General features: G+C 42.5%; 2 protein-coding genes across 3 annotated transcripts in view; both read right to left on the bottom strand.

Annotated features, from left to right (window-relative positions):
* PRMT3 (protein arginine methyltransferase 3) overlaps positions 1-10,566 on the bottom strand; it is a 143,333-nt gene extending 132,767 nt beyond the window's left edge. The window contains exons 1-5 of the mRNA XM_025928602.2: positions 10,326-10,566; positions 9,917-10,052; positions 8,231-8,313; positions 6,235-6,284; positions 5,484-5,586 (exon numbers count right to left, since the gene is read on the bottom strand). Coding sequence (XP_025784387.2) covers positions 5,484-5,586; positions 6,235-6,284; positions 8,231-8,313; positions 9,917-10,052; positions 10,326-10,353 — 400 coding nt within the window. The 5' untranslated portion in view covers positions 10,354-10,566. The remainder of the gene's footprint in view (positions 1-5,483; positions 5,587-6,234; positions 6,285-8,230; positions 8,314-9,916; positions 10,053-10,325) is intronic.
* Positions 10,567-13,329: 2,763 nt separating this feature from the next.
* Positions 13,330-27,627, bottom strand: HTATIP2 (HIV-1 Tat interactive protein 2). Of its 2 annotated transcripts, none has more exons than XM_025928001.2 (6): positions 27,566-27,627; positions 26,827-27,022; positions 24,383-24,490; positions 16,539-16,676; positions 14,432-14,493; positions 13,330-13,708 (listed from the first exon to the last, which is right to left on the bottom strand). In XM_025928001.2, exons 2-6 carry the CDS (start codon positions 27,019-27,021, stop codon positions 13,483-13,485), a joined length of 729 nt encoding a protein of 242 aa, XP_025783786.1. In that variant the 5' UTR covers position 27,022; positions 27,566-27,627; the 3' UTR covers positions 13,330-13,482. The 2 variants fall into 2 exon arrangements, with proteins under 2 accessions (XP_025783786.1, XP_025783785.2); XM_025928000.2 differs by lacking the exon at positions 27,566-27,627 and adding an exon at positions 27,363-27,537.
* Positions 27,628-27,860: the final 233 nt, after the last annotated feature.

Consider the following 27,860-nt stretch of genomic DNA (forward strand, 5'->3'; position numbering starts at 1 on the left):
GGATGGTCAATTTGTCAAGACGACATAACAATTATAAATGAGTATAAACCTCACAAAAGCAAAAACTGATAGAATTAAAAGGAAAAAACAGACAATTCTTCAATCACAGAAATGTAAATACACCTCTATCAACAACTGATGAATTAGATTAGAAAAATCCAAAAATACATAGAAGTCAGAACTAAAATAATCAGCACCTTGAACGAATTATTTTTAGAATCCTGCACCCAAGAACTGTATCGGACACTTTTCGTAGAGTACCAATCACTAATTTTGTAGTTTGTCCGTCAACCTGGCTTTGTCTGATGTTTTTTCATTAGTGGAATAAAGTTACACATGCTTGGCAAGAACAGCAGAAAAATGATGTTGTGTTCTGAGTGCATTTTACCAAGGGATTTCTCGGTGTCAGTATGACTCATTAATGATGATGTTAACCTTGATCACTTGGCTGTGGTAGTGTCTGCTGGAAAAGCTAACATCTCCTTTGTACTTAAATTTCTTGAGGGAGATACTCTGAACCTGCTTCACCTTAAATTTCTGCCCACTAATCTTAGCATCCATTGGTGGATACTTTCTGCAAATTATTACTGTGGTGTTTGCCTAACAGTGATTTTCTATTTCTCTCTTCTCTTCCACATTAATGAAAATTTTACTCTAAGATCAAGCTGTTCCTTCTCCATTTATTTGATTGACTATGTCATTATGGATTCATGGATATTTATTCTATCCTGTGGATTAAAACCCAATAGTATCACTTTCTGTGTTGCTCAAATTACTCCAGCTTTGACCATTAGGATTCCTTCAGGTCGGCTCTGGTATTCTTTTGTTAAGTCCCCTCCTCCCCCACCTTTTCTTTTTTTTTTTTTTTTTAATTTTTTTTTAACGTTTTATTTATTTTTGAGACAGAGTGAGACAGAGCATGAACAGGGGAGGGTCAGCGAGAGGGAGACACAGAATCTGAAACAGGCTCCAGGCTCTGAGCTGTCAGCACAGAGCCCGACGCGGGGCTTGAACTCACGGACCGCGAGATCACGACCTGCGCCGAAGTCGGCCGCTTAACCGCCTGAGCCACCCAGGCGCCCTGCCACCACCTTTTCTTTTTAAGTACGTCCTTAATTTGTGGTACAAGCTTTCCCAGACTCATCCTGTATCATCCTGCCCCATCCAAGGAATCACTCACTTCTCTAAAGAGCCTTGGTTCCTTTTACTGGATAATGGTGTTAAAATCTGGGCAGTAAGTGTGCTCATTGCTACTGGGGTTTTTCTAGGCTCTTTCAACAGAGCTAGGAAATACATGTGTCTATACTAACCCGCACATGCACACACATCTATATTTTTGTATTTATCTGAATATATATTAAAAAGTGTGGAATTTATACTGATACTTCTGATTCCAATCTATGACCATAGGACTTATTTTATCCTTCCCTATTTCCTTATTTGAAACCTCCTTCTCTAACAGTGAAAACCTAGCTCTTCTTATCCATAATATATTTACTTACTTGTCCATGCTGTTACATACAGAAAGTAGTGCCAGAATTGCTAATCCATATTCTGCGAGAAACACCTTTACTTAGTAGATTACAGCATTTATGTAGTTCTTTTTACCTATAGCCTCAGCACAATATCCAGTCAAGATTTCAGTTACTCACACAGTTCTTTTCTTCCCTACCCACTTCAGCTATTACATTATTCCTCTGTAATATAGTTAAGTTCATTTGTTAGTGTTTGTATTCCATTTTGCACCCCCCGTATTCTCACACACACATCCAGGATGCTTTGTTGTTGTTGTTGTTGTTGTTGTTGTTTTACACGAAGGCTAGAAGAAATATTCCCACAGTTCTAAGAGTTGGAGCTATACAAAAAGGTACCCTCAGAGAAGTGTCACTCCCTCATTATCCCTGTAACCTCAACCCCATTATGCCTTTCTTCCCATCCCTGTCCCACTAAGCCCCGTAAGTAACTACTCTCTCTAGTTTCTAGTTTCTCCTTCCTGTATTTCTTTCAACAAACGAACAGACACATGTACTTTCTCAAATCCCTTTCTTTCTTACATGAACAGAATATCATACCATAGATACTCCTTTGAGCTCTGCCTTTTCTCGTTTCACGGTATGTCTTGGATATCACTCTATCAGTTCAGAGATCTCCGTGGTTTTTAATAGACGTATACTACTCCACAGTGTGGACACACCATAGCCTACTCTATCACTCTCCTATGTACGGGGATTTAAGTTGTTGTCAATATTTGGAAATTATCATGCTGTATTGAATAATCTTATGTATATGTCTTTTCAGGCTGTTGGAGGTATACCTTCAAGACAGATTATTATCAGAGAAACTGCCGTATTAAAAAGTAAGTACATATGTAGTTTGGTGAGGTGTTGCCAAACGCGCATTCTACTGGCAATGTATCTCCACAACGCTGACAACAGAAATGTTGTCATACTTTAAAAATATTTACCAGACTGACAGGTGAGAAATGGTATCTCACTGTTGGGCAATTTTTGAACCTTTCTGGGTGAACTGTCTAATCATGTAATTTTCCCCATTGTTCTATCAAGAGATCTTTGTCTCTCAGTGGTTAAGAGTTCTTTATATAAAAGAATATTAACCCTTTGTAGAGTATGTTTCAAATATTACACAGTACTTAAAAAAATAACTCATTTTATTTACTCGTATTTCATTAGTTTTTCCCTAATGTCCCCTTTCTGTCCAAGATCCTATCCAGGATACTTCAGTATATTCAATTGTCAGGTCTCCTTAAGCCTGTCTTCAGCAATGACAGTTTCTCAGACGCTCCTTGTTTTTGATGACCTTGACAGTTTTGAGGAGTACTGGTCAGGTAGTTTGGACAATGACACTTACTTTGTGTGTCTGATGGTTTTTCATGGTCAGAATGAGGTTATCAGTTTTGGGGAGAAAGACCAGAGGGAAAGTACCATTCTCATGACATCATATAAAGAGCTCACACTATCAACATGGTTTATCGCTGATGTGATTATCTGGCTATGGTAGTGTTTGCCAGGTTTATCCCTTGTAAAGTTACTGTTCCTCCCTTATACTTTCATTGCTTATTTTCTTAGTCATCTTTATTAATTTAGCATCTTTACATCCTCAAAGCCTAATACTTAACAGATGCTCAATAAATATTTACTGAAAGGCAGTGGAAGTGCAATAGTCAATCATCAAGCTTGGCGCCAGAAGAATCACGACCTTCTCTTCCATCCTGCTCCACCAATGGCTAGGAGCACAGACAAAGAACACAGGCAGTGCACTCAAGGGCATGCCTGGTTCAAATTCTCCTTTTTTAACTAGGTCTCTTTAAGTGTTCCAGATCACAGTCATGACTTCATCCAAACTCCTGGAGGCCTTAGTTATTTACTAACAACAATAAATTCTCCTTTATTAAGCACTTGCCCTCTGACAGGTACTGTGCTAATACACATTATCTTTGCAACAATTTTATAAGGTAGGGCTCATTATCACCTTTTTTACAAGTTAAGGCTGAAAGAAATTAACTTTATATACCATTGGAGAGTTAGATTCACTACTGATCTGTACCCACAGTGACCAGCATACAACACTCAATATTTGTTGATCTGAATAATCTCTTCCTCTTCTGAACTGTACTACCTTTTCTACTTCTCATGAAACTTAACATATTTGACCTTATACTATAATACATGACAGACATTTAAAAACAAAGCACTCTTGGGGCGCCTGGGTGGCGCAGTCGGTTAAGCGTCCGACTTCAGCCAGGTCACGATCTCGCGGTCCGTGAGTTCGAGCCCCGCGTCAGGCTCTGGGCTGATGGCTCAGAGCCTGGAGCCTGTTTCCGATTCTGTGTCTCCCTCTCTCTCTGCCCCTCCCCCGTTCATGCTCTGTCTCTCTCTGTCCCAAAAATAAATAAACGTTGAAAAAAAAAAATTTTTTTTAAAAACAAAGCACTCTTATTAAGATTGCAGACTCCCTATGGGAAGGATTCCCTTATTCATGTTTCTACTACATTTAACATACTACTTTCATCCTGTGAGTGCTCAATGAATGACTTTGAATTTAGAAAGTCATAAAGAACACTTAGTGGGCACTTGTCATTTATTAAGGAGATCACTTTGGTCACTCTGGGGAGAAATGAGATTAAAGAGAATTTGTAAAAACAGGAAAGAATCAACCTGGGACTCAACAAATTTTAGAACTAGAAAGAATATCAGAAATCTGGTCTGGGTTCTTCATTTTATACATGAAGACTTAGAAACAGAAAGCTCTGTCCAGGGTCACATAGTTCCTGACTCCTACATTAAGGTCCTTAATACGACACTGTACCACCACACAACCAAATGATGGTACTACTCAAGGAAATGAGTAGTTTTCCACAGTTCTCACTATTCAGAGAACTTCTCAAATACACACTGTTAAACTACTATATGTGAAGGTACATGTCTGTTTAGATTGGTCTTACTGGTCTGAAAAGAGCAAACCCTCTACCTCACCTTACTGACACAAGAAACATAGAAGCAAATATAAACAAGGGGAAAAAACATAAATCATTAACCCTGGTAAGTTAGAACATTCAAGTATCTGTAAGAAGCCAACAGAATTTTCATAAGATCCCTGTTCAATAAGGAATGGTCAATGCACAGAGCAAGTAACTAAGTAAGAAAGCTACAGTCAGGAGATGAGAGTGGCCCTGCCCCAAGGAAGGCTGTAGAGTTAGTGCATGTAGGCAAGCCCAAGGAAATGAGTGGAATCTGTTCTGCATCAAAATAAAATCTCAGTAAACTGGATGTCTTAAGAAAAGTCAATTATCAGACTTAAATATGTCAGACAGAAGCAGCAAATATTATTGTCTGCTTTAAAATTATTTTGAATCGGGGCGCCTGGGTGGCGCAGTCGGTTAAGCGTCCGACTTCAGCCAGGTCACGATCTCGCGGTCCGTGAGTTCGAGCCCCGCGTCAGGCTCTGGGCTGATGGCTCAGAGCCTGGAGCCTGTTTCCGATTCTGTGTCTCCCTCTCTCTCTGCCCCTCCCCCGTTCATGCTCTGTCTCTCTCTGTCCCAAAAATAAATAAACGTTTAAAAAAAAAAAAAAAAAAAAAAATTATTTTGAATCAGTAGATTTTAAAATTATGGTTAATTTAAAATAAATTAAAAGTTTAATTAATTTTAGCAAACTAAATTAAAATTTTAGTCAATTTTAGTAGACTAAAAAGTAGCCTACAATTAAAAATTATTCTCTCAAGTCTCCCTATGTTTCAGAACGTCTTGTATACAATGTTTAAACAAGCTCCTATTTCTAAATTTCTCTCTGGTAATGATCAGTGTGACTAGCAGTTCTTAAAGTTAACTTTCCTATTGAGACCAACTACCTGGTGAATTCTTCAGAGAATTAAGGAGGTAATATATTTTCCTAGAACACTTTTAACCACCATTTTGCCATTACAAATGACCCTACGTTAAAGTAGATACTGTAAGTTCATCTTACCAAATTGAAGTAATAGGTCATCTTCTAATACTGGCTTCAAATACTCTTCTTTCTCCCAAGGCACTGGGTTGTATATGGAATTCATATACTCAACTGTAGGATTCTGGATATAAAATTAATTGCATGTTTTTTCATTGTATATAATCACAAACCACCCCTAGCAAAAACTAGGAAAATTAAGTAAAAAAAAAGGAACCATGTCTACCTTATGTAAAACCTCTATTTACGGAGTCTATGTTCACCTCTCACTTCATTAACTTGATTAGATGACTGCTTACATTAATATGCAATATGGTTTCAATGTTGGATTCAATATTGTTTGGATTTGAAGGAAGTGGCAACATAAACGTTCATTTGAATAGAAGAGAAAAAAGGACAAAGTATTTGAAAAATAGAAAAGACAACCACAGTACTTGGAATCACACTAGAAATTATTTCTGATCTTAGAGAAATATTGTGTATCAGTATTTCCCATTATTTGACACTCAATTACTTTTTCACATAACAACAATTCACCTCCTAGACACAGTTAAAAATGAAACGTTACTAAGCATGGTGTGTATTCATTTACTTGGTGCTGCATGTTGGACAAGTTCCTAACGTCCACGATTCCCCCAATGTGATGACTGCTAAATCTAAAACAGTTTCTCATTTAGCAGTTCTTTGTATTTTTCTAAAACCAGGGCATCATTAGTCACTGTGGTGTTTCTTTTGTTTCCAAACAAAATTATAAATTAAGCTACCAACTTACCTTAAGTCTAATAAAATTTATTAGTTTAATGTAGCCATAAAATTCCAGTCCTAAAAGGGAAAAAAAAAGATAATTCATCTATTTTCATATAAGAGGAGTTTGTCTAATTGACCTGTTCTATAGAGGTTAAATAATAAAATATTTCTGTCCTCTAAACTACAACTTACAATATTTTGAATTTCTTAAGAACTAGAAATAGTAACTTTAATACTTCTGAATATCTGAAGAAACAGCCATATGGATGACAATTTTTAATGTTTTTCTTGCATTTCTAAAAAGTAGGAAATTAATTTTTAGAATTCAAATCCTCATTTGTAAAAACAACACAAATCAGGAAAATTTGGTTGTAGATTTTAACAACTATTTGACAGTTGATATTACAGCCAAAAGTTTTAAATCCCGTATTTTTAGGGTGCCTACCAAATTATAATTTTGTCAGACATGGAGTATACAAAGTGAAATAGCTTTTATATTAAGTTAAATGATGTAAGTTAAAAAACAATAAGGCTTGTTCTCTGGTTCTCTTCTTTCCGGAAATGAAGCAGGATTTAAAGCAAGGAAGAGCAATAAAATGCCCAACCAACTGGGCATTATTTGTCATGAATAATGTTGTTATGAGAAATATAACAGCGTTAAAAATGTTTAGATGCATAATAGCATACAAAAACCTCTATTAAATGAAGAAAATTACAAAATTATTTTTAAAAACGTAACTATTTTTGAGAGAGAGAGAGCACGCACAAGCAGGGGAGGGGCAGAGAAAGAGATACGGAGACACAGAATCCGGAGCAGGCTCCAGGGTCTCAGCTGCCAGCGCAGAGCCCAATGTGGGGCTTGAGCTCACAAACCTGAGCTGAAGTCAGATGCTTAACCAAAGGAGCCACCCAGGCATACCTCAAAATTATATTTAAAGTATGATTCCAATTCAGTTTTTTTTTTTTTTTTTTTTTTAATTTTTTTTTTCAACGTTTATTTTTATTTTTGGGACAGAGAGAGACAGAGCATGAACGGGGGAGGAGCAGAGAGAGAGGGAGACACAGAATCGGAAACAGGCTCCAGGCTCTGAGCCATCAGCCCAGAGCCTGATGCGGGGCTCGAACTCACGGACCGCGAGATCGTGACCTGGCTGAAGTCGGACGCTTAACCGACTGCGCCACCCAGGCGCCCCTCCAATTCAGTTTTAAAATGCACATAAAGGGACGCACTGACAGCGCAGAGCCTGCTTGGGATTCTCTCCCTCTCTCTCTGCTCCTCCCCCACTCGTGCACACGCTCTCTCTCTCTCAAATAAATAAACATTAAAAAATGCACATAAAAAAACGAATGAGAATAAGTCATTCATGTCTTACAAAAGCAGTTGCAGCTGAATTTATGATTTATAAACGTATCACATGTTTAATGTCTTTTCTAGTTGATAGTAAATGCAGGGACTAAAAAAACAATTCTGTATTTAATTTTAGTGGAATAGTGTAGCACTTCTGCATCCATTTAAAGAAGTAGAAGACTTTAATTATAAAGGAAGCATGTGTAAATGCAAGTTTCAAAAGAATCATCATCTAAGTATTTTGCTTACCACCTTAACTTCATCATTCCTTTTTCTATACTCTTACCAAACTCAACTTTGTATGCCCTGAAGTTCATGTTATGCTTTGACCTGGTGAGCTTTTTCTATAACGACCACCACCCTTTCCAAAGCCCACTTCTGTCCTTGCTCTCCCTAGTTCTAATACGATAAAAATGCAATCACATGCCAACGTTGTTTTTTCCTTTTTAGTTGTGAAGTCAATACAAGCTTAAATACAGTGAATCTTATCTAGAAGAATGACTTATAATTAGTCCTTCTTCAAAGGCCACTTGTCAAAAAAACTTCATTAGATACGCTGCTCCTATATTTTTCACCATATTGAACTTGTAGAGGAAAGGAAAGTTCTGGAAGAATACAAAGTTTGAACTTATATTTCACAACAACAATTTCCTTTATTCTAAAAAATACTCACCATGTTTATGAACCATGTTATCAATATTAAATTGATGCTCAGACTTACAATGTGAAAATGTTTCTTCAGCAGATGTAAATAACCTGAAAAATCAAGTGACAGCTTTATGAAACAGTCCCCTCAAAAGTCTAAATATGGATTTCATGTAAAATATATACCCCCCTTCTGGTGGTTTCTAAGAAAAAAAAACAAACGTACCTGTACATGAGAGGAACCCAGCACCACTACAGGGAATTAGAACTTCTGAGTCCCATTTTACACCCCTAACAACCTTTTTAAATGTCAAAGTTAATTTATTTGCCAAATAATAGCACTGAGATGATCAGAAGGCTTTTAAGGAAGAGAACTCCCTTTGATAGATTCTATTTCCCTCAAGACGTGAAAATTCCCTACAGAAGATTCTTTTCTCCTCTCTGTCAGTGCTGCTTCCAGAGGCTTTGAACTGCAACAGCTCAAACTGCTTTTAGAAATAAAGCATAACATGTAATTTTCACAGCTGGCATATTCCCAAAGTGCCATATTTCAAAGGTAATCTTGTAGTGTTCTGAAAGTACTTTTGTTACGGACATTGTGAGGACCAGGCCTCTTTATCATGTGACCTGCAAAACTGAAGGACATTTAAGATAGAAATATACAGCAGAGAAGCTGCATACTTCTGAGCGCCTAGCACAAATGCAGCAAGTAGTTTACAACCGATGTTTACCTTGCTGTGCTTATATACAGCCTATCACAGAGAAGTACATCCCTGATGCTCAATAAATATTATTTTATGACAACTAAAGTAAACATAGACATTCTGTACCTACGCAAATGAGGCTACATGTGAGAACAATGACGAATCAAGAGGAGCTAATACACCACCAATCAGCACCATGCCCAGATTTATGGGAAACTGGCAAATGTTTATTAAAGTAATACTGGCCAATGCCAAGCCACTTGCCCAGAAAGTCGGCCAAAGTCAAAGCTTACTGAGACGAATAGGCAGAACTTTAAGTGCAAAGTATAGGGATTTGGATATAAGAAAACCACAGCATTGTGACCTTGAACAAGTTATTGAAACTGCAGTCTCTTTTTCCCTAAGTGAAAAATGCATCAATTCCTTTCTCTTCCATAGGTGGGGAGCCCCTACCTAGGAAAGATGGTTCTTTGGATAGTTCAAATGGAAATAATGCTGTAACTTGAGAAGCTCTGCTGTAACTTGAGTAGCTCTCTACTTATAAATGAATTATAGAATGGTAAAACTGGAAGGGACCCAAGCGATTATCTAGTTTAGTGACTCCCAAACGGGTTATTCATTAGAATAACCTCAGAAAATGTCTTTATAAAAATAGGAAATTTCTAGATCCCATGACTGATTTAGAAGTGCTGTGGTGCAGAGTTCAGTACCTTTTTAAAGTCTCAGGTGAGACTTTAAAGGGTGCTCAACTAGATTTGGGAACCATAGATTCTGTCCAAACCCTCTTATTTCACACAAGGGGAAACTGAGGCTGTGGAAGAGAACTAGTATAACCTGCCTTCCAGTTCATGGCTCTCCCTCTATAGCTACTGTGCTTCTGCCTTCTCAACAAACCATCACTCCACTGGTTCAAGGATTGGAGAGCAGGCCGCTCGGGTTCGACTGCGGACCACAGGTACCCACAGGGCCCGGCACCCCGGGGGTGACGCCTGGCACTGGGGTGGACGAACCTGTCACAGAACAGACAGGGGGTCTGCTGCTTGTCGTGGGGGAGATCAGCATCGTCCTCATCCTCCCAAGCGGCCTCGTCACCGCTGTCGGACAGCTCTGGCAGGTCGTCTTCGTCCTCCATAGCACCCCGGCCGCCTAGCACACGCAAACGATTAGCCCTGCCCGAGACGGACACCAGTGCTAGCAGGGCACACGTGAAAGAGGTGGGGGGGGGGGGGGTGGTGATGCTGCCCCCGCCCCGCTCCCCGCGGCCCTTGCCGGCGCCCCTCCTTCACCCTCCCTGCCAGGCCCCACCGTCCGACCCCGCGTCCAGGGGACGCAGCGGGATAGGAGGGTCTTTCTCCCGGCCCGCGGCAGCGCGGCCTTCGGGCTGGGCGAACCGGGTGCTAAGGGACCAGGAATACCCACCCGCAGCGCCCGACGCTAACGAGCACATGGCTGTATTGCCCCGGAACCCCGCGCGCCTGGGGGCGGGGACCGGGCTGGGCAGCGTGCGCGCAGCCGCTTCCGAGCTCTCCGGGCCCGGAAAACCGGGAACGAACGCCAGCGCGCGGCAGGGCCCAGAGTTGGGGAGGCTCCCGGTCGCCTGGAAACGCGAGAGCGCGCGCGTGGGCTCGGGAGCGCTTCCGGCCCCGAGGCCACGGTTGTTGGTCACGTGAGTTGGGTGGGCGGGACGAGAGCCCGAGCTCCGCCTCCTGCAGCCTCCGGTTGACGTAGTGCGTGCAGAGTAAGCGCTGAAGCGGGGATTGAACGTCGCAGGCTTTGACGTGACTTTGTCTCCTCCTCGCGCTGCGGCGGGTGTTAGCGGGAGGTTCTCACTCGCGCCCCCGAGCCCGGAGGCAGAGAGACGCTACAGCTGTTTTGCAGCGGGCACCGCGCCCTCTGTGCGTCCCTTATTCTAGGAACCAGCAGTTAGTGGAGGAGCGGCCCGCTTGGGGCGCCTTCTGGTGGCGGAGGCGGCGGAGCGCAGGCAAGAGCCTGGGCCTCCACTCTAATTCCTGAGCTACCTGATCTCCTGCAGCAGGGTGGGGAGAGGGAACTACAGGAGGCATTGTGGGTGTACAAGAGCCTACGTAGGGACCAAAGCCTGGCGCCGTTTTAAGGATTTTAGTCTTTAAAGTGCAGTGGTTAAGTGAGAGCACAGACTCCGGAGCCGACCTACTCAGTCTGAATCCTACTTCCGTCACTTTGTTACTGTGGTCTTGGGCAAGATCAAGACCTCTCACCGCCGCCACTTCCTCAACTACAAAACGGGGATAGTGACTTCACTAGCCACAAAACTACTGTAGGAATAAAATGACTTGATACATGTAAAGTGCTTAGACATAAGTGTTAACTTGTCCTGAACAATGGGAAGCAGCTGACCCTGTCGGTTACGCGAAGGAGAGATGCTCTTCCATACGTTTAGAAAGTAATGTTACGGCCACTATGTGGGAGGAACACAAACGTTCTCCTACCTCATGCCATTTTTCCTTCTTCTGAGCATATACTCAAGCCACAGAATGCTTTGTCAGGTGGGAGTTGACAGCAGTCACTTCTGTAGGGAATTGTCGCAGGCTTCTAGTCCCAGAGGCTAGCACGTTTATCCCATTAAATGTACTACCTTGGCTTGGGCGTAATCCTGACTTCCATCTCAACTCAACCCTTCACTCTGGGTCCCACCCTCCAGCCTCGGATTTAGAGCTAATGAGGTCTTTGCTAAGAATACTCTACAAATACAAACCACCACTTCTAAAAGTTTCCACTGCCATTCCAGCAGCCCCCACTTAGTTCCTTTCTTAGCACTTACCATTTGCTTGTTTTGTTTTCTGTTTGTTTTTTTGTCTTACCCCCAGCACTGTGTATGAACGTAAGGGCCTTGTCTCTTTGCTTTCATTTCTCTGGCACATAAACATGGTTTAACTCCTAATAGGTACTCATTAAATTTGCTGAATGAAAATGATGCCCTGTATTGCTAAACTCTTATGAATGTATTCCTCTCCTAGAGGACAGTATCTATCAAATATTGGTTTCCTACAGACCTCAGTATATCCTCATAGGGTCCCCTCATTTCATGCCTCCCTTCTTGGAGCCCACGCTTGTTATCACCCAAACCACAGGCTCTTCAGAGTCCAGCCCCAAAGGAACCCCGCCAGGTAGGAGGAAGATGTTCCCTCTCCTTTCTGAAGTCCACATCCTAAGACCCTACCCCATCCTAAAATACGTCTCTTTCCTAGGTGACTGAGAATGGGAATGTCCAGTCCATTCTACAGATATACCCTCCCAATTAAAGGGGATAGCCTTTATCCTCTGGTGTTCACTGAAGCTTGAAAGGTACCTGGCATCCCCTAGACCCCGTAAAAATTGAATCACTCAAATCACTTTGTTTCCCTCAGCACAGAAGTTAAGACAAATTTCACCACTACCCTTTGTTCCTGGATGTAAATTAACACTGTGTACTCTTCTTGACTTTGACCCTTCCTTCTGCATCTTTCTGTCTTTGTCCATAGTTTTTAAAGTGTGCACCTTGACATACATTTCTACTGGCTATGTGAACATTTTATGGTGAATTACTACAGGGATCCTAGACCCTATAAAAGAAACCACATATTTCAATTTTATTCATCCATAGCATGTACTAATCCAGTCACAATTAATGGAACTTCCTGGAAATACACAGATACTGGAGGCTTTTATAGAGCGGTTACAAATACAAGCTATGCAGTCAGGCTGACTTGGGTTAGAATCCTGGCTCTGCCATTTCCTAGCTTCAGGTCTTCAGCTTCAGACTTTGGGGCAAGGTGCTTAACCACAGTGAGGCTCAGCTTCTCCATCTAAGATATGGGGATAATACTCAAACCTATAAGGATTATAAGGATTGTTGGAGGGTTACAAGACACATAGCATATGTAAAGGCTGGCACTTGATAAATACTAACCAGTATTCTACCACCCAACTGACCAAAATGCTACATATTTCCACTAATACTTGGACATTTCCTAACCATATAAGAGGCACCCAGGACTTGTTCATTTGTTTTCCTTCCTATGTTTAACTTCCCCATGATTATACAAGCGCAGTTATGTAATAACTTTTATTACATATTCTAAAGAAGTAGTAAGGCACAATGTTCCTTTACACAAATACAGCAGTCAGCACCAGGTAACTAAGAAACACAAATATGACAATTTTGGAACAGAACTCCCCTGCAAAATATGAAAGGTCTGTACTGCTGCTCTGACCGCAGACAAGCCTTTCAAAGCAGGCCTCCCCACCAGTGGCACCAGAACCACCAGGGGAAGCTAAAACAAATCAACAGATCGCTGTGCTCACACCCTGAAGATTCGGATTCAGAAGTTGAGGCACAGCCTGTGAATCTACTTTTGAAAAGCTCCCTGGGTGACGCACATATACAGACAAGCAGGCTCTGCACTGCTGATGCAGAACACAATAATTTTTTTATTGGATCTGGCAGCTGAGAATAGTGAAACCGCAGTTAAGACACACTGACTTCTTTTAGACACCGAGAGTACCAATTAGGTGGTGAGTGTTGCATTTTACAGAGGGAAGCATTTCTCCAGCGTGGTCACGGCTTGAGAGAGTCATTGGCTTTTCCCAGGTCATGGATGGCGTTATTATCCAGCAGTTCCTTCTTCTTGCCACTTGGGTTCACTGCGTTGTTCAGCATTGCCCTAACGACAGTTGCCACCGGCACAGAGTGCCCACTGGCCCAAGATTCTGGTAAGGAGCCAAAGAACTTCCTAACCAACCATTCACCTGGACGAGATTCTTGCCTATCACACAAGAGAACTCTAAAGGGAAAAAGAAAAACCGAGGAAGAGATGGTTTATTGTATTCAGACCATAAAGGGTGTTATGAACTGAACAGTGCCCATGCCCTGCCCCAAATTCATGTTTAAGCTCTAACAGCCAGTGTGGCTGTATTTGAAAACAGTGCACTTATGAGGGTAATTAAGGTTAAACCAGGTCATAAGGGTAAGACCCTGATCTGATAGGACTGGTATCCTTACAGAAGAGGGAGAGATAGCAGAGATCTCTCCATGTGCACACAAGGGAAAGACCACGTCAGGCCATCTACAAACCAGGAAGAGAGGCCTCACCAGACAGTAATTCTGATGGCACCTTGATTTTGCACTTCTAGCCTCCAGAATTGTGAGAAAATAAATCTCTGTTGCTTAAGTCTCCCAGTCTGTGGTGTTATTCTGTCATGGCAGCCTGAACAGATTAATCCAATGGGTAAAAGATATTTTGTTTGATGAATGAAGAGGACTTTTTTTTTTTTTTTTTTAAGGCAGCAAAAGCTACCCAGGAAATTCCAGACTACTCTGAACCTGGCACTACCAAACTGTCCACCCTTTCCTCCAAAGCCAAAGGTATGTTCTTCAGAGAAGCAATCTATCTCCAGCCAGCTTCTTTCATATCTTCGAGAGCTTAGTTGTCAGCCTCTTCAAATGAAAAACTAACTTCTAGGGAAGAATGAACAGCAGCATACTCGTGGGCAGGATGAATGCTTACCCAGGCCTAAACACAGAGTAACGTTCGAATTGTAATTCTTCAACCCTAGCTTCCACTTCTCCCTGTTAATAAAAACCAAATTTTAGCGTTTAATCAAGAAGACCAATGCATCATAATGCTTAAGAGGGAATACCTTGGGGTTTTGAAGATAATCTGCTTCTGGAGGTCGAATAATTATAAATATCCTTATCCAGAATTTTAGATTCTGGGAAGTTAAGGAAGAGATCATTTAATCTTCATAGGCAGTAGAGAGTTCAAAAAGATGTACTGAATGAGAGGATGGCTGCATGGTCAGCCTGGCCTCTCGTGTGACTGATTTTAAAATAGATCCAGAGGGTAAGTAACATGTTAGGCGTTCAACCATCAATGAATAACCTCCCCTTAGTCTAGAATTAATGTCGCAGGCTGATGAACATCAACCTTTTTTGGTTTCCAGGTAGTTCCAGTAAAGTCAGAAGACCCACTGATCCTCTACATTACTGTCTTCCTCACAAATCCCATCAAATTTCAAGAGACAGTGAGATTACATCTACATGATGGCTTTCAATTAAATTTATTAAACAAACTATGAATTTTCATGCCAGCATCTCTATGAACAGAAATGCCAGAGGAGCTCAGGCCATGGGAATGTCTAAAGGCCGTGTGGATTCAGTGGCATGAATTCCCCCTCTTTCTTGGCCTGTTCATACCATTCACTCGGCACCTAACCTGACGCATCACATAATCTTGGGTAGTTTTAAACACTTTTGTAAAATTAATGTTTTTGACTATATTTACAGAGCTCTGCCACCTTCACCACCATGTAAGTTTAGAATTTTTTCATCACCTTCCCCCCCAGAAAAGCCCCACACCAACCAGCATTCACTCCCATCCCCTTCCCACAAGCTCTATCCAACCACTAATCTTTCTGTCTCTATAGATTTGTCTATTCTGGGTATTTCATATACATGGAATCATACAAGTTGTGGCTTTTTGTGACCAGCCCCTCATAAAGTTTTCAACGTCCACCCATGTTATAGCATGTGTCATGCCTTTTTTATAGTTGAATAATACTCTTTTGTTTGTATATACCACATTTTATTCATCCATTCATCAGCTGATGGGCATTTGGGTTGTTCACGCTCTGGCTATTATGAAAAATGCTTCTATGAACATTCACATGCAAGTGTTTATGTGGACAAATCCCTTAGTTTTTACAAAGGTATGTTTTGTCTCTATCTGCAGCGTGCATAAAAGAGTTAAGATAGCAGGCTGAGACTCTACTATCTTAGAAAGGCCCACTTGACCTTTGGCTTGTGTCTAGGAACTTGGATTTCAGGAGTGTCCCTGTCATTACCCAACCGGTAGGGTAGTTTATAGTGCCTAAACTGCTTGTACAAACAATGTGGTTTATGCTGAACACTTGGTTTCCTTCTGGAAGTTTATAATTTTTTCCAGGCTCAGGGTGCCAATGTGACTGACCCCATAAAAACTCTCAACTCCTGGGGTCAGAAAGTTTTCTCTCATATTCTCAACACGCACTGCGGCAAAATTAAGCCTGTGCGACTACTGAGAAAGGACTCTTGGAAGCCTGTGCCTATTTCCTCTGGACTTCACCCCATTCATCCTTCCCTGTTTACTGCCTTTGCTTTCCCTGTAATAAATTGTGGCTGTGAGTGTAACTATATGCTGAGGCCTGTGAGAACTTCTCTCAATTTGCCAAACTGGGGGCTAGCCTTCGGGATCCCCGAACAAGAAACCTTGAGGGCAAGAGCCATACCCAATAATAAAATATCACCTACTCAGGAACAGTTTAAGAATCACTGCCTCGAAGTCTCTTCTCATGCTAAGATTCCATGTTAATATTCAAGACCAGAGCTGCTACATCTTATTTCATAATTACCAGATACTCCACAGGGGGAAAGACACTGGGAATTATCTTTCCAATCACTCCTGTTTATTAAACATGCCTGTGCAAAAAACAGTCCCTGTCATTATTTAAAAAAAAAAAAAAAAAGAATCTAATGCATTTAATGCCTTTCTGTATTATTTATAATTTTACGTTATTTAGTATTGCCAATTAACCAGGGTTCTCCAAAATATATGAAAGACAGAAATGTGCACAAACCTTAACTTGCAGATATAAAAAATTGCTCGACTTATCAGCTCCTTTAGAGGACAGCAAGTTAAAATGTTTGCAGCCTCCAGCTTTTGCCAGCTCTGCAGACTTGAGGACATAATCTCGATCGACACGAACAAATCCTTCCTGAGGGTGAAAAGGATGGGAGTTATTTCCAAAAAGCTGTGAGTTCATCTTAAAGATTACTATTCAGGTTGGGTGGCAGGCCAGGAGGCCTGCAGGGGAATGGGGATCTAAATAAAATGCAACCAAGCATAGACCCTGGGAAAAACTCCAAATATGATCCTCAGGATAGACGGACCAGCTTTAGCAGCGAGGCCAGTGAGAAAATAAGGACGGTGACATGGAAACACAGACACCAAACAAATCTGCAAGGAGCAAAAGGAACAGTAAGGTCGGCTGAGAAACTGCTTTAACTCACACATTTCTCTGTCTTTTAATAACTTTACAAGCTTACAACCCTCTCTCTCTTTTCTCTGTTTTGTCTGTGTCAGGTTTAACGTACAGGGTCTGAAGGCACAGCCGAGAACACTATCTGGGCACTACCAGAACGAAGTCTATTTAATTTCCAATTTTTGTATATGTTTTACATCATACTTTACATATTAATGAAGAGTGAATCCTCAAATTGTTTTACTGAGAGGTATATGATCGGGAATGTTTGGGGGCCCCCAGTCTAGACTCAGTCTGGTGAAGGCAGTGGCGGGGTCTTTCTTCTTAATTCATATCTCAGCATCGGTGTGTGCCTGGCACACAAGAGGTACTCTAAAAGTATCTGAATGAACAAATACAATCCAACAAAAGAAGAGAAAAGGCAAATCCAATTAGAGAGAAAAAAAAAGAAGAACTAAGTAGCAATAAAGGAGGAAGGGGAAGCATGGTGCAAACAACAGAACGGAAACTCACTTCCAGGGCCTAACTAACGGAAGGTCACATGCCGGTACCCAAAACACAGAATTCCATGAAGTAACGGCTTCTCAGGACCAGGATGCTGGCATCCTCGATCTCCACACGGCTGGACAGGAGTCTAAAGCCTAGTGAAGCTGAACTTCATACACACCCACAACTCTATGATGAGGTTTTCTATAATGACAGTTCCAAATCTGAAGACCATCTTACTACTCTGGTGATTTTTTTTATTTTAACTAAAAATTTTCCCTGTAGTAGTTTTGGATCCTACATGATTTATTTCGTAAGGAGATGTTTGTCTTGCACCTCAGGAAGCATCACGTCCAACCCCGTCATCATGGAGATGTGAAAACAAGGGCCGGCGTCTGGTGAACTTCCTTCTAAGAAGAGAAAGCTGAGAGTGGAATGCAAATTCTTGACTCTGAGTGGTGTCTCCATTGTATCCATCTTCCTTCTTATCTCACACTGCCTCTAGCTAATGACAATGACTAATTCATAACTGGGGGGGGGGGGGAGGGGGGAGGAGAATAATGGCCCCTCAAAGATGTCCATGTCCCGACCCCCATACCTGTGAATATGTTAGGTTACACGGCAAAGGAGAATTCAGGCTGCAGGTGGAATTAAGGTTGCTAATCAGCTGACCTTAAAATAAGATTATTCTGTATTATCTAACTGGGCCCAATTAGTCACAAGAGTCCTTAGAGGTGGGAAAAGGAAGCAGAGAAATGTGAGGAGCACTCAGTCCCCTGTTGCTGGCCCTGAAGATGGAGGGAGGGGACGGTGAAGCAAGGCATGCAGGCAGCCTCTAGAAGCTGGAAAAGGTAAAGAAATGGATTTCTCCCCAGAGCCTCCAGAAGGGAACACAGCCCACTCGACACCTTGATTTTATCCCAGTGAAATCTGCGTCAGATTTCTAACTTAGAGACCTGCAAGATGATACATTTACTTGGTCCAAAGTCACTAAAGTTGAGGCAATTGGTGACAGCAGCAATAGGAAACTAAGAGATTTCAGTTTGAAAACAACAGGCCCAAGCAAACTTTTCCAACTTTGTATAAAAACAGATCGTAAAGGTGAACACGTGAATATAGAGCTCGATGAATTTTCATAAACTGAACATCTTCTGCAACCAGCTCCCAGATCGAGAACTAGAACGTCACCCCTCCCCCAAAAGCCTCTCCTGTCCTTGGTCATCACTGACAGTACATTTCCAACTACATCCACTACCTGCAGGGCAGGGCTACGTTTCTGCCTCATTCGAGACAACAGAAACTTCACTCGGTCCCCACACGTCATCACCATCTCCTTCTGTGTTGTACACTTGCACTTTCATTCCTCACAGCACACTCCCCTACACACTCATTCCAACTCACGATGCTGCTCTTTTACACCAGTATGAAGCAAACTGAGTTTACGACTCAGCTCATCCTGAGAGAGGGATGGGATTCCCTTCAGGGCCAGTCTCCGAATTGAGATTTTACATGTGCTGAGCGTGTGCCAAGAAAAATAATCCAAAGCTACAAAGAAAAATTCTAAAGCCCTCGGCTCCTCTTCCACATCTATTTCTTCCCCTCAACCCCGCTCCCCAAACTCTGATTTCAATAACAGGTTTGTTATTCACAATGAAATTACAGAGTGGACTAGTGGAATAAATTCCTTTTTGTCTTTTCAGTTGTTTTAGCACTATTGCTTGGGAGCGTTATCATAGCTGTCGCTGTTAAAATGCTTTCTCTTCCATCGGCTTCTGTAAAAATAAAGGAAAGATTCGGCCAATCACAAGTGCCTGGACCGACGCTGTCTCTCTCGCTTAATCCAGGGCCAGTAAAGGGATAATTTGATTAAACTGAGACCCTAATTTATTTGGCTTTAGTTCTGGATCAACCTCTCCTTAATAGAGTGCTGCCGTCTCCAATTGTTAGATGAAAATTAGAGTGACATAAATGCCATGGGACTTTTTCAATCTGATTAGTCCGCTAAAGCACATCAATACCACCCCAGCCATCACACTCTGGCGTCCTTCCTTTCACCGGCCCGGCAAACAACTGACAACCACTCCTTGCAGGACGAGCACCCACGCTGCCGCAGAGACCCCCACGCTTAGCCCGTCATCCCTGCTCAATGGGCCCTGTTGACAAGGTGCCCATACCTTTCTCCATTGCTGTTCTCTGGACAAAGCTAAAGACTGTTTTATTAGCAATCAATGGCTGTTAATCCAAAATGATTTCACAAATCCTCTGAGCCCTCAAGCTGATTATAAATACGCATTTTTCCAAGCCCACAAATTTTGAATTTCACTTCCCCCGCCCTGATGCATGGCCTTTTAGCTGTGAATGAAACTCAAAAGCAAAGGGGTCAACGGCTTTCAAGGACTTAGAAACCAAACTTAAACGTGGATCCTGGTGACAGACTCGGAGATACCAACCCACACTAATTTTCTCTGGAGTGAGGAAGATTCCATTTAGAGACAGGAGGAAGCTATCTTTGAAATCTTAATAACATCCTTTCTGGTTCTCTAACTGCACAAATAAAAAAAAAATAGGAGAAACAAGCTAAAACAAGCTACTTCATATCCAAGAAACACAATTTTTGGAAAAACAGTGTTTAGTTTCCCTAACCATATGGCAGGAGAAAAAGATATCTCTTCTGAGAGCATTTACATCCATTCTGCTATAGCCAGTGTGCCTTACTTTATGCTAGAAAAAAGAATTGATCAAATAAGTTCCCGCTATAAATTTCCTTTCCCAGCACCTGCTCAAAAGAATAAGCACAATGTAATACAACTCGGCAGACATATCTTCACAGGCTCCACAAACATCCAGGGAGACATATTCTCCAATGACTCTTTGAATCGTATTAAAATCCAAAGCTACTAAGTATTTCTTCTCATCTTCTTTACACATGTCTCAAAAGTGGGAACACTGTGACTTAAGATACAACTCGTCCTAACAAGGTATTTCAGCGCTGACTGGCATGGTCAACGAGCCTGCCACAACAATTCAACATCTGGGGCCTCCTTCTCCAAGGAGGGAGGATCTATCATCCTGTAAAAGGGCCCACTTAGCCATATTCCTGCTTCAGATTCTTTCTCCTTTACTCCCTTTGCAATCCAGCCCATAAAATTAGACTAGAAAACAGAGATGCTGACAGACAACAAATGGCATAATCTGAACCCCGTCTGTTTGTGTCCTGGAGGGCATCTCTGTATTTGATGCACAGCGCGCGGGAACCAAGATCTTGGTTAGAGAAAAAGCTCTGGAGAAAAAAATAAAAATCAAACAGGTACTGAGATTCCTGAGTTCATCTCTACATTCTCACAAAATGTTTCCAGTTGGGGCATTCTTCTTTCTGTGTGATGGAAGTCAAAGAATTCTGCAGACCAAAGGGTCTCAGTGGTCACCTCCTTCTCATTACCAACGAGGAGGCAGTGGCCCATGGGAGCTAACCAGGACACCCATGGCTATTTGGTATCCAGAGCCTCGAACCAGCGGGGGCCCTATCACTTCACGAGCACCCTCTCAGGCATCAAATTAAACAGTACAGATTACGACAGGAGTCAGAGAGCCTTTCCTATAAAGGATGAGATCGCAAAAATTGTCAGATTTGCAGGCTTATGTTAAGTTACACAGCTCTGCCAGCAGGGCACAACAGCAGCCACAGACAATACATTAGGTAATGAGAACAGCTGTGTTCCAGTAAAACTTTACTCGTGGATAATGAGATCTGAGTTTCTTATATTTTCACGTCATGACGTATTATTCCCCTTTTGGGTTTTTTTCAGTCATTTTAAAATACAAAAACATTCTTAGCTAAATGGGCTGTAGAAAAACAGGAGGGCTGGATGTGACCCACAGTCTGTGGTCTGCAACCTGGATTAAAAGAACGTATCATTAGAATCAGAAGCCAGGAGACTCTAACGATGCCTAATAAACGTTACAATCGTTCCATGAATCACATTAAGGGCATTGTGCATTCAACAGAATCCAAGAACCTGGACTGCGAGGAAACAAATGAAGAGGTGAAACCATATTACACCACCTCAAACTCACTAACCGCATCCTTCCCTTAATACACATAAGGGGAAAGCACTACTCCCAGTGACATCTGTGAGTTTTTGCTCCACAGCCCAGGCCAATGTAGATCTGGGTTTCAAAGGGTATTTCAACCTTCACTAGCACACGAGTTACGTATTAAAGCAAGGTGAAGGCCACCTGGGGACTACAGCACCTAGAAAAGCAGGCTCCTGAAAGCAGGTCCAACAAGAAGAGGAAGGTTGGCTCGCATCACGATCTCCCAAGGAGCTTGCTAAAAATAAGTTGCCAAGCTTCCAACCTTAGAAATTCTAATCCAGCAGATCTGGGCGGGGGGCCAAGTAAGGAAGCCGCTGCACCGATGAGACAAATGGGGCTTGTGAAGGTGAAAAAGAAGATCAGCACCTAACACGACTAAAGGAAATGGTTATCCAAACAGCTGACGAGGCTAACAGACCTATCCCTAGCTCCAGTTTCAAGAGAAATCTGGGTTGACTGAATTTTATGAGTTGGAATGTTCTCCCCCAAATTCCTGTGCTGAAGTCGTACCCTCCAGTACCTCAGAATGTGACCTTATTTGGAAACAGGGTCGTTCCTGACATTATTAGTTGAGGTGAGGTCATATTGGGTCGGGTGGTTCTTAATCGAATTGGACTATTGTTGTAAAAAGGAGCAATTTGGACACAGCCACACACGCACACAGGAAAAACGCCAACTGAAGAGACACGCAGAGAACACAGTCATCTATGAGTCAAGGAGAGAAGCCTGGAAAAGTTCCCTCCCTCACAGCCATCAGGGTAACCAAACTTGCCAACACCTGGATCTCAGACTTATAGCCTCCAGAGCTGTGAGACACTACATTTCTGTTGTTTATGCCACCCTGGTTATGGCACCTTGTTATGAGAGCCACAGCAAATTCAGACACTGAAGATCATAAGAGGGTAAGATGGCTACTCAAAGTGTCAACAATGAATGAGACAGAAACCATGAGTTTCTTGGAGTTTCTCTGATGGAAAGTCATATTGCCGAGGAAAAATGTGGGGTGTTCTAGTTACCAAACAGCTACAGAATGACACTAGGCTTCCATTGGCTTTACAGTATTCACCTGATGAGCTCTTTTTCTATAGAGAGGGCTGCCAACTCATAATTCGGAGTAGGGTGAGCTTGGAAATCCACAATCCCCCTTCAGACAACTATTATTACCCAGCCACTTGTGAACTGTCACCTCTTTTAAATTACCTGAAGTTGTCACAACCCCCAAACTTTATATTGCATCCAATCTAAATTAGTTTCACATTAGAAAAAAAAAAAGACTTTCTGGAGGAAACGTCAACTTACTTGCTGCCACTATCCTCTTGAACCATTTAAACCCCAACTCATTTCTGAGATTATAGCTGGCTTAGCAGTTATTTCTCTTGCTTCCCCACCAATACTTTTCAAACTGATTTTGGAGAACAAAAGGTATCGAGTAGCCTGAGGGTGGGATGGGGTGGGGGGAGGGGAACCAACTCCATCTAAAAAAATATTCTGGATAGGGAAGACACCCGATTCCTCTGATTAAAACTGCTTTACGTGATTTGAATACATCAAAACAATTTAGACTTTTTCCTGGAGCATCCTATAACGAGATTTGCCTTGTGTCATGAATATCAACTGCTCCATACCTAATGCAGTGTTTTTTATTTTGCTGAGTCACCACCAAAATCAGGTTGGCACTTGAGACAGTTCAACCTGCAATGCACTAGAACAAAAGTTCTTCAATGCTCTCAGAGGGCACACTGCTTGTGACTGGCCCTGGGAGAGAAAAGCCTGCACCAGCTGCTGAGCAGGAACATGACCCTTTCTAGGAGACATAATCTGCCCATTCCCGGGAAAGTCCAATTTCTCCATAATCCATACTTTCCAGCACAGAGCTCAAACCCAGCTGGGTTCCAAGTGGACATAACAGAACTGCAAAAATTTGGAAATACATCCTTACCGAAAGCATAAATAGAATTATTATTTGTATCACCAGCAGGCCCAGAGAAACACATCTGAGCTAAACCCCTTAGCTGGTATAAACCAAGAGTTCTTAGTCATGCGCTCTCCTAATGGTGCTGATGCGTGGGCCTGTGTATAAATCTATGATAAGCCCCCATAGCAGCATTGTGGTCCTGCATATTTAATAGATACATTTAGCTCCAGCAATCTTCTGCCAGAGGGATAAACTATAGTCAAGGTATATATCAAAATGTATTAACACCTGCCCAGAATCTACATAGTAAGCAATGACTTCTAACTAGGTAGTAAACTATGACTTCTGGACAGAGGCTGATGCAATTTAGAATACCATTAAAAAGAAAATAAAACATGGATTAGAACAGTTCTGCGTCAGTTAAGGCTGAATCACCACTGGGGTTGAATCATCGCCGAAGGCTGAGTCATCACCAAAGGCTAGCTGAATCGTGCCTCTGTTCTGACGTCCTATATCGGAAGTTTAAAGCTTGGCATGAAAATAGGTTCCAGCAAATCATTCATGTGAGAGAGAACGCTTTAAGTTTAAAACATTTATAAAGAAAAAAAAAGTTTACTGCCAACAGCATGAGCCAGTTACTTTTACTCAGACATAATGGTTTGCCTTCATGGGGATGTGGTGACAGCAACATTTGCAAGAGGCAAGACCTTGTAAATATTTACGACATCTCTCACCACGAGGACTGAACTCAAGGATTACTTTGAAGGAAAGATGAATTCATCAGTACTATCCAAAGAATAGTAAAAGCTAGGGCAGCCTATGAAATCTTAAATGATAAGAGTTTATTTACATTTAAGCACCACAAACATAAAGAAAAAGAGGAAGAATGGAATCTTTGACGTTACTGGCCGGCAAAAGGTTAAGGAGTCTATTTCTTCCTTACCGCCCCAGCTTTTTTTCTGGTGGTACCCAGGCAACAGAATCCAACATCATGACCTTGAAAGGCAGAAGCATAGTCATCCAACTTTTCAAAGTCCACCACTTCTTGATTCTAGACGACAAGGACAAAGCTGTATATAACTTGATGTTATTAAAAGACAGAGGAAAATACCCCTCTTAGATTTAAAGAATAAGTTACAGAACATTATTGAAGAGGCTGCCCGCTTACCATTAAATTTTGCGAGCTCTCTGCTCTGGCATCTCTTTCTCTTGCCAGTCTCCTTCTATCTTTTCCATGTTAGACTATTTAGCAGGGCAGATTCCTAGGTACGGAAATTGCGATGCCGCATAGTGTTTCTTTTACTTAGTAAGAAACCTCTGAAAGGGCCAGAGCGGCACTAGTATAGAGTGGCAGAAAGCTGGGGCATTAGACATTAAGCATGGACACATTTAGTACTTTATACAGAATTAATAAGTTACTGGGTAGTTTTTAAGACCTATGACCACAGGATTGTTACAGATACTATTTATAAAATTGATACTTTGCCGGGAGAAAAACCGAGTTTAGTAACATAATAGAAATTCAATTAAGGAAAATGCATAATCATATTTTTTAAAAATTTTGCAAGCTCATTTTCTCCCACTAAAAAGTTATTAATCTGAATTCAAAATCAACAATGCACTTAGATGTCCACAGTATATATAATTGTACTATAAGTGATCCCTAGATCTCTAAAGTCAAGTTCAATTATCATTTTCTCTCTGGAAAAATAAAAGACCTGTCTATACCACCAGAAGGGATACCAGTGAGGTATAATTTCAGGGCAAGGAACGGTGTTTGGAACCTCAAAGACCTAGGTTCGACTCGAGCCTGCTACTTACTAAGCCTATGATTTTGGCCAAGTTATTTACCATGTGCCTGTTTTTCCACCAATAAAATGTGAATGATAATCTTTCCTTCAGTCCAATTCATGAACCACCTATTTTAGAATCGGCCAGTGAGTGTTTGATAGAAAGGCTTCTTCTTAGGTGTTGCACCGATACTTCTGAAGCAGAAAATGCCCTTGTAATAAGCACCCTCAGTAATTTTCATGCTCACTCAGGTTTAAGAACCTTCATGAAACCTCATAAATTTGTTGTGAAACCTAAAAAAGAAAGATTGAGGGATGCCTGGGTGGCTTAGTTGGTTAGGCATCAGATTTTGGCTTGGGTCATGATTTCGTGGTTTGTGGATTCGGTTTGTGGGTTCAAGCCCCGCATAGGGCTCTCTGCTGTCAGCCCACTTAGGATCCTCTGCCCTCCTCTCTTTTCCCCTCCCTAACTTGTGTGTGCACCCTCTCTGTCAAAATAAATAAAGACTGGGAAAAAAAAAAAAAAAGATTGAGAAGTTCCAATCACCCAGGAGTTCAAATAAAATGTAGTTTTCCTTCCCTAGTAACAACTCTTTCAAAAGGATTTTCAGGGCACTATGTGCAATGCTAAAGAAAAGTATGTTCGCATTAAGTGCATAACCAAAAGATGTGCCACCAGAACTCATTTATCAAAGCACAGAACTCAATTTCCGTTTTTAATTACCAGGAGTATTTGACATATTCCATGAAGGCAGACTATGAAAACTACTTATTACCTAAGTCTGAGCAAAGATGTCCATTTTAAATAGAAAAGTCCTGGTGGCCATAAGCTCTATGCAAAATGACTGACCGTGGGTATTCAGGGGGTTAAGAACATGTATAGTGAGACACTTGTTACCTAGAATGTTCCACCTGTGAAGCCTATGGGACCAAGTTCTGTAGTTGTGGGGTCTCAGAATTACATTATAGTTTAATCTGCCACAGTTCACAACTCCCTTTAAATGAGGAAAGGAATCTCTACAAAGCTCAGACTTCAAATATTTAGGGGAATCTGGCATGTATCATTTGGCTAACCATGTAAGGGTGGCAGTGCAGAGAATATTCCACTTACATCCACAAGGCTGCAGCCCTGGGAAGTTAAGAGGGCAATCTTATAAGTGAATAACCGCACCTTTCATTGCCATAAACTCTGCTTGCAATTCACTGACATCAGCATTGAGTGGACAGGTAAACAAGACAAGCAAAGTGGTTTAGAAAATTGCCCCAGGTTACAGGTCTGCTTCTAGAACCCAGCTTGAATGGCCCTGAAAATGTGCTCTTCTCTGTCCCCCCCCAGGCCCCATTACATTCCAGGCCGGCCTTACAGGAGTCTAGATTGAAAGAAGGGCTTTGCCCAAGGTCACACAGTGAGTGGGTAGGCTGACCTGGGCTTAAAACCGCGACAAAACTTCCAGAAAGGGTTCTCACAGACCATTCTTGGCCACATTCTGATCACCTCTACCACTGCACAGGCCATGTTCAGCCTTTAGGCTTAAAAATATGTTCACTCCGCAGAATCGCTGCAAATACATTTTTGAGTCCCAGCTAAAATACCCACCACATTTTTATAAGCTTCCTCATCGAAGGTGAGCTTTCTCCGGCCAATGAGCGTGACTTTGGAAAACAGGTTCTGTTCCAAGATTTCTTTTAAGAGCATTCTGCCGGTTTCCCCGCTGGCCCCCAGAATAAAGACAGATTTATTCTGCATCCTGAAGTCTTCCCGAAGCTTCGGCAGCGCCTCAGTCTCAGCCATGCTACAGAAATAACATCGACAGATGTGGTCTTGGGATGTTTAAAGGATGGCCCTTGCTTATCCTGGGGAACAATGGTGGTTTATTTGTTCTAGAAAACAGTATTATTTTTCTCCGCAGTCTGGGCCCAGGGGAAAGTGCTGAATCACCTGCAGGGCGTGGCGCCCTGGCCGTCCCGGCACCTGAGTAAATCTACTGCTCGGGAGGGCGCTAAGGAGAATGCGCCCAGGTGCCACGGCACCCATGGGCCTGGTTCTCCACCGGTACCTCCGGTTCCAACCCCTCCTTCCTCCGCCCACTGGGATGCAGGGGCCTAGCTCGGTCCCCTGCACGGAGGGGTTACCTGGAGCCGGCCCCCGGCCCCGCGTCCTCAAGCCACAGCAGGAGCAAAGCGGCCAGCAGTGCCGCCGCCGCCGCGCTTAGCGCCGCGGGCCCGGGAATCAGGGAATCCCCCCTTCCCCGCGTATCCGCGTCCCCTCGCCCCATTCGGCGGATGCCCCTCCCAAGTGCGCGCGGGGGTCGCGGGCGGCCGAAGCGCACGCCTACCCGACTATGTCTTCCGGTGACTTAGCAGAGCCGCTGCCTCGCCCCGCCCGGGGGGGCGGGGCCTGGGGGGAGGGCGCGGGGCGGACCGCGAACACGTGCGCAGCGCGGCTGGGTGGGAAGCTTGGAGACCGTTTCCTAAATGTCAGCCTTCGCCTGCATCCTTTTTTCGACCTTCGTTCCGCCGCCTAGGCTAAGGTCGCCCTCATCCAAGGCCTCGGCCAGTAGATGCGACCTTCGCTGGTCTCTTTCTAAAACGTGTCATTTCAGTCGTGTATTGGACATCTCTATCTCGAAT

Source organism: Puma concolor, chromosome D1, assembly GCF_028749965.1.
Source record: "Puma concolor isolate L17-30 chromosome D1, mPumCon1.1.hap2, whole genome shotgun sequence".
Taxonomy (NCBI): domain Eukaryota; kingdom Metazoa; phylum Chordata; class Mammalia; order Carnivora; family Felidae; genus Puma; species Puma concolor.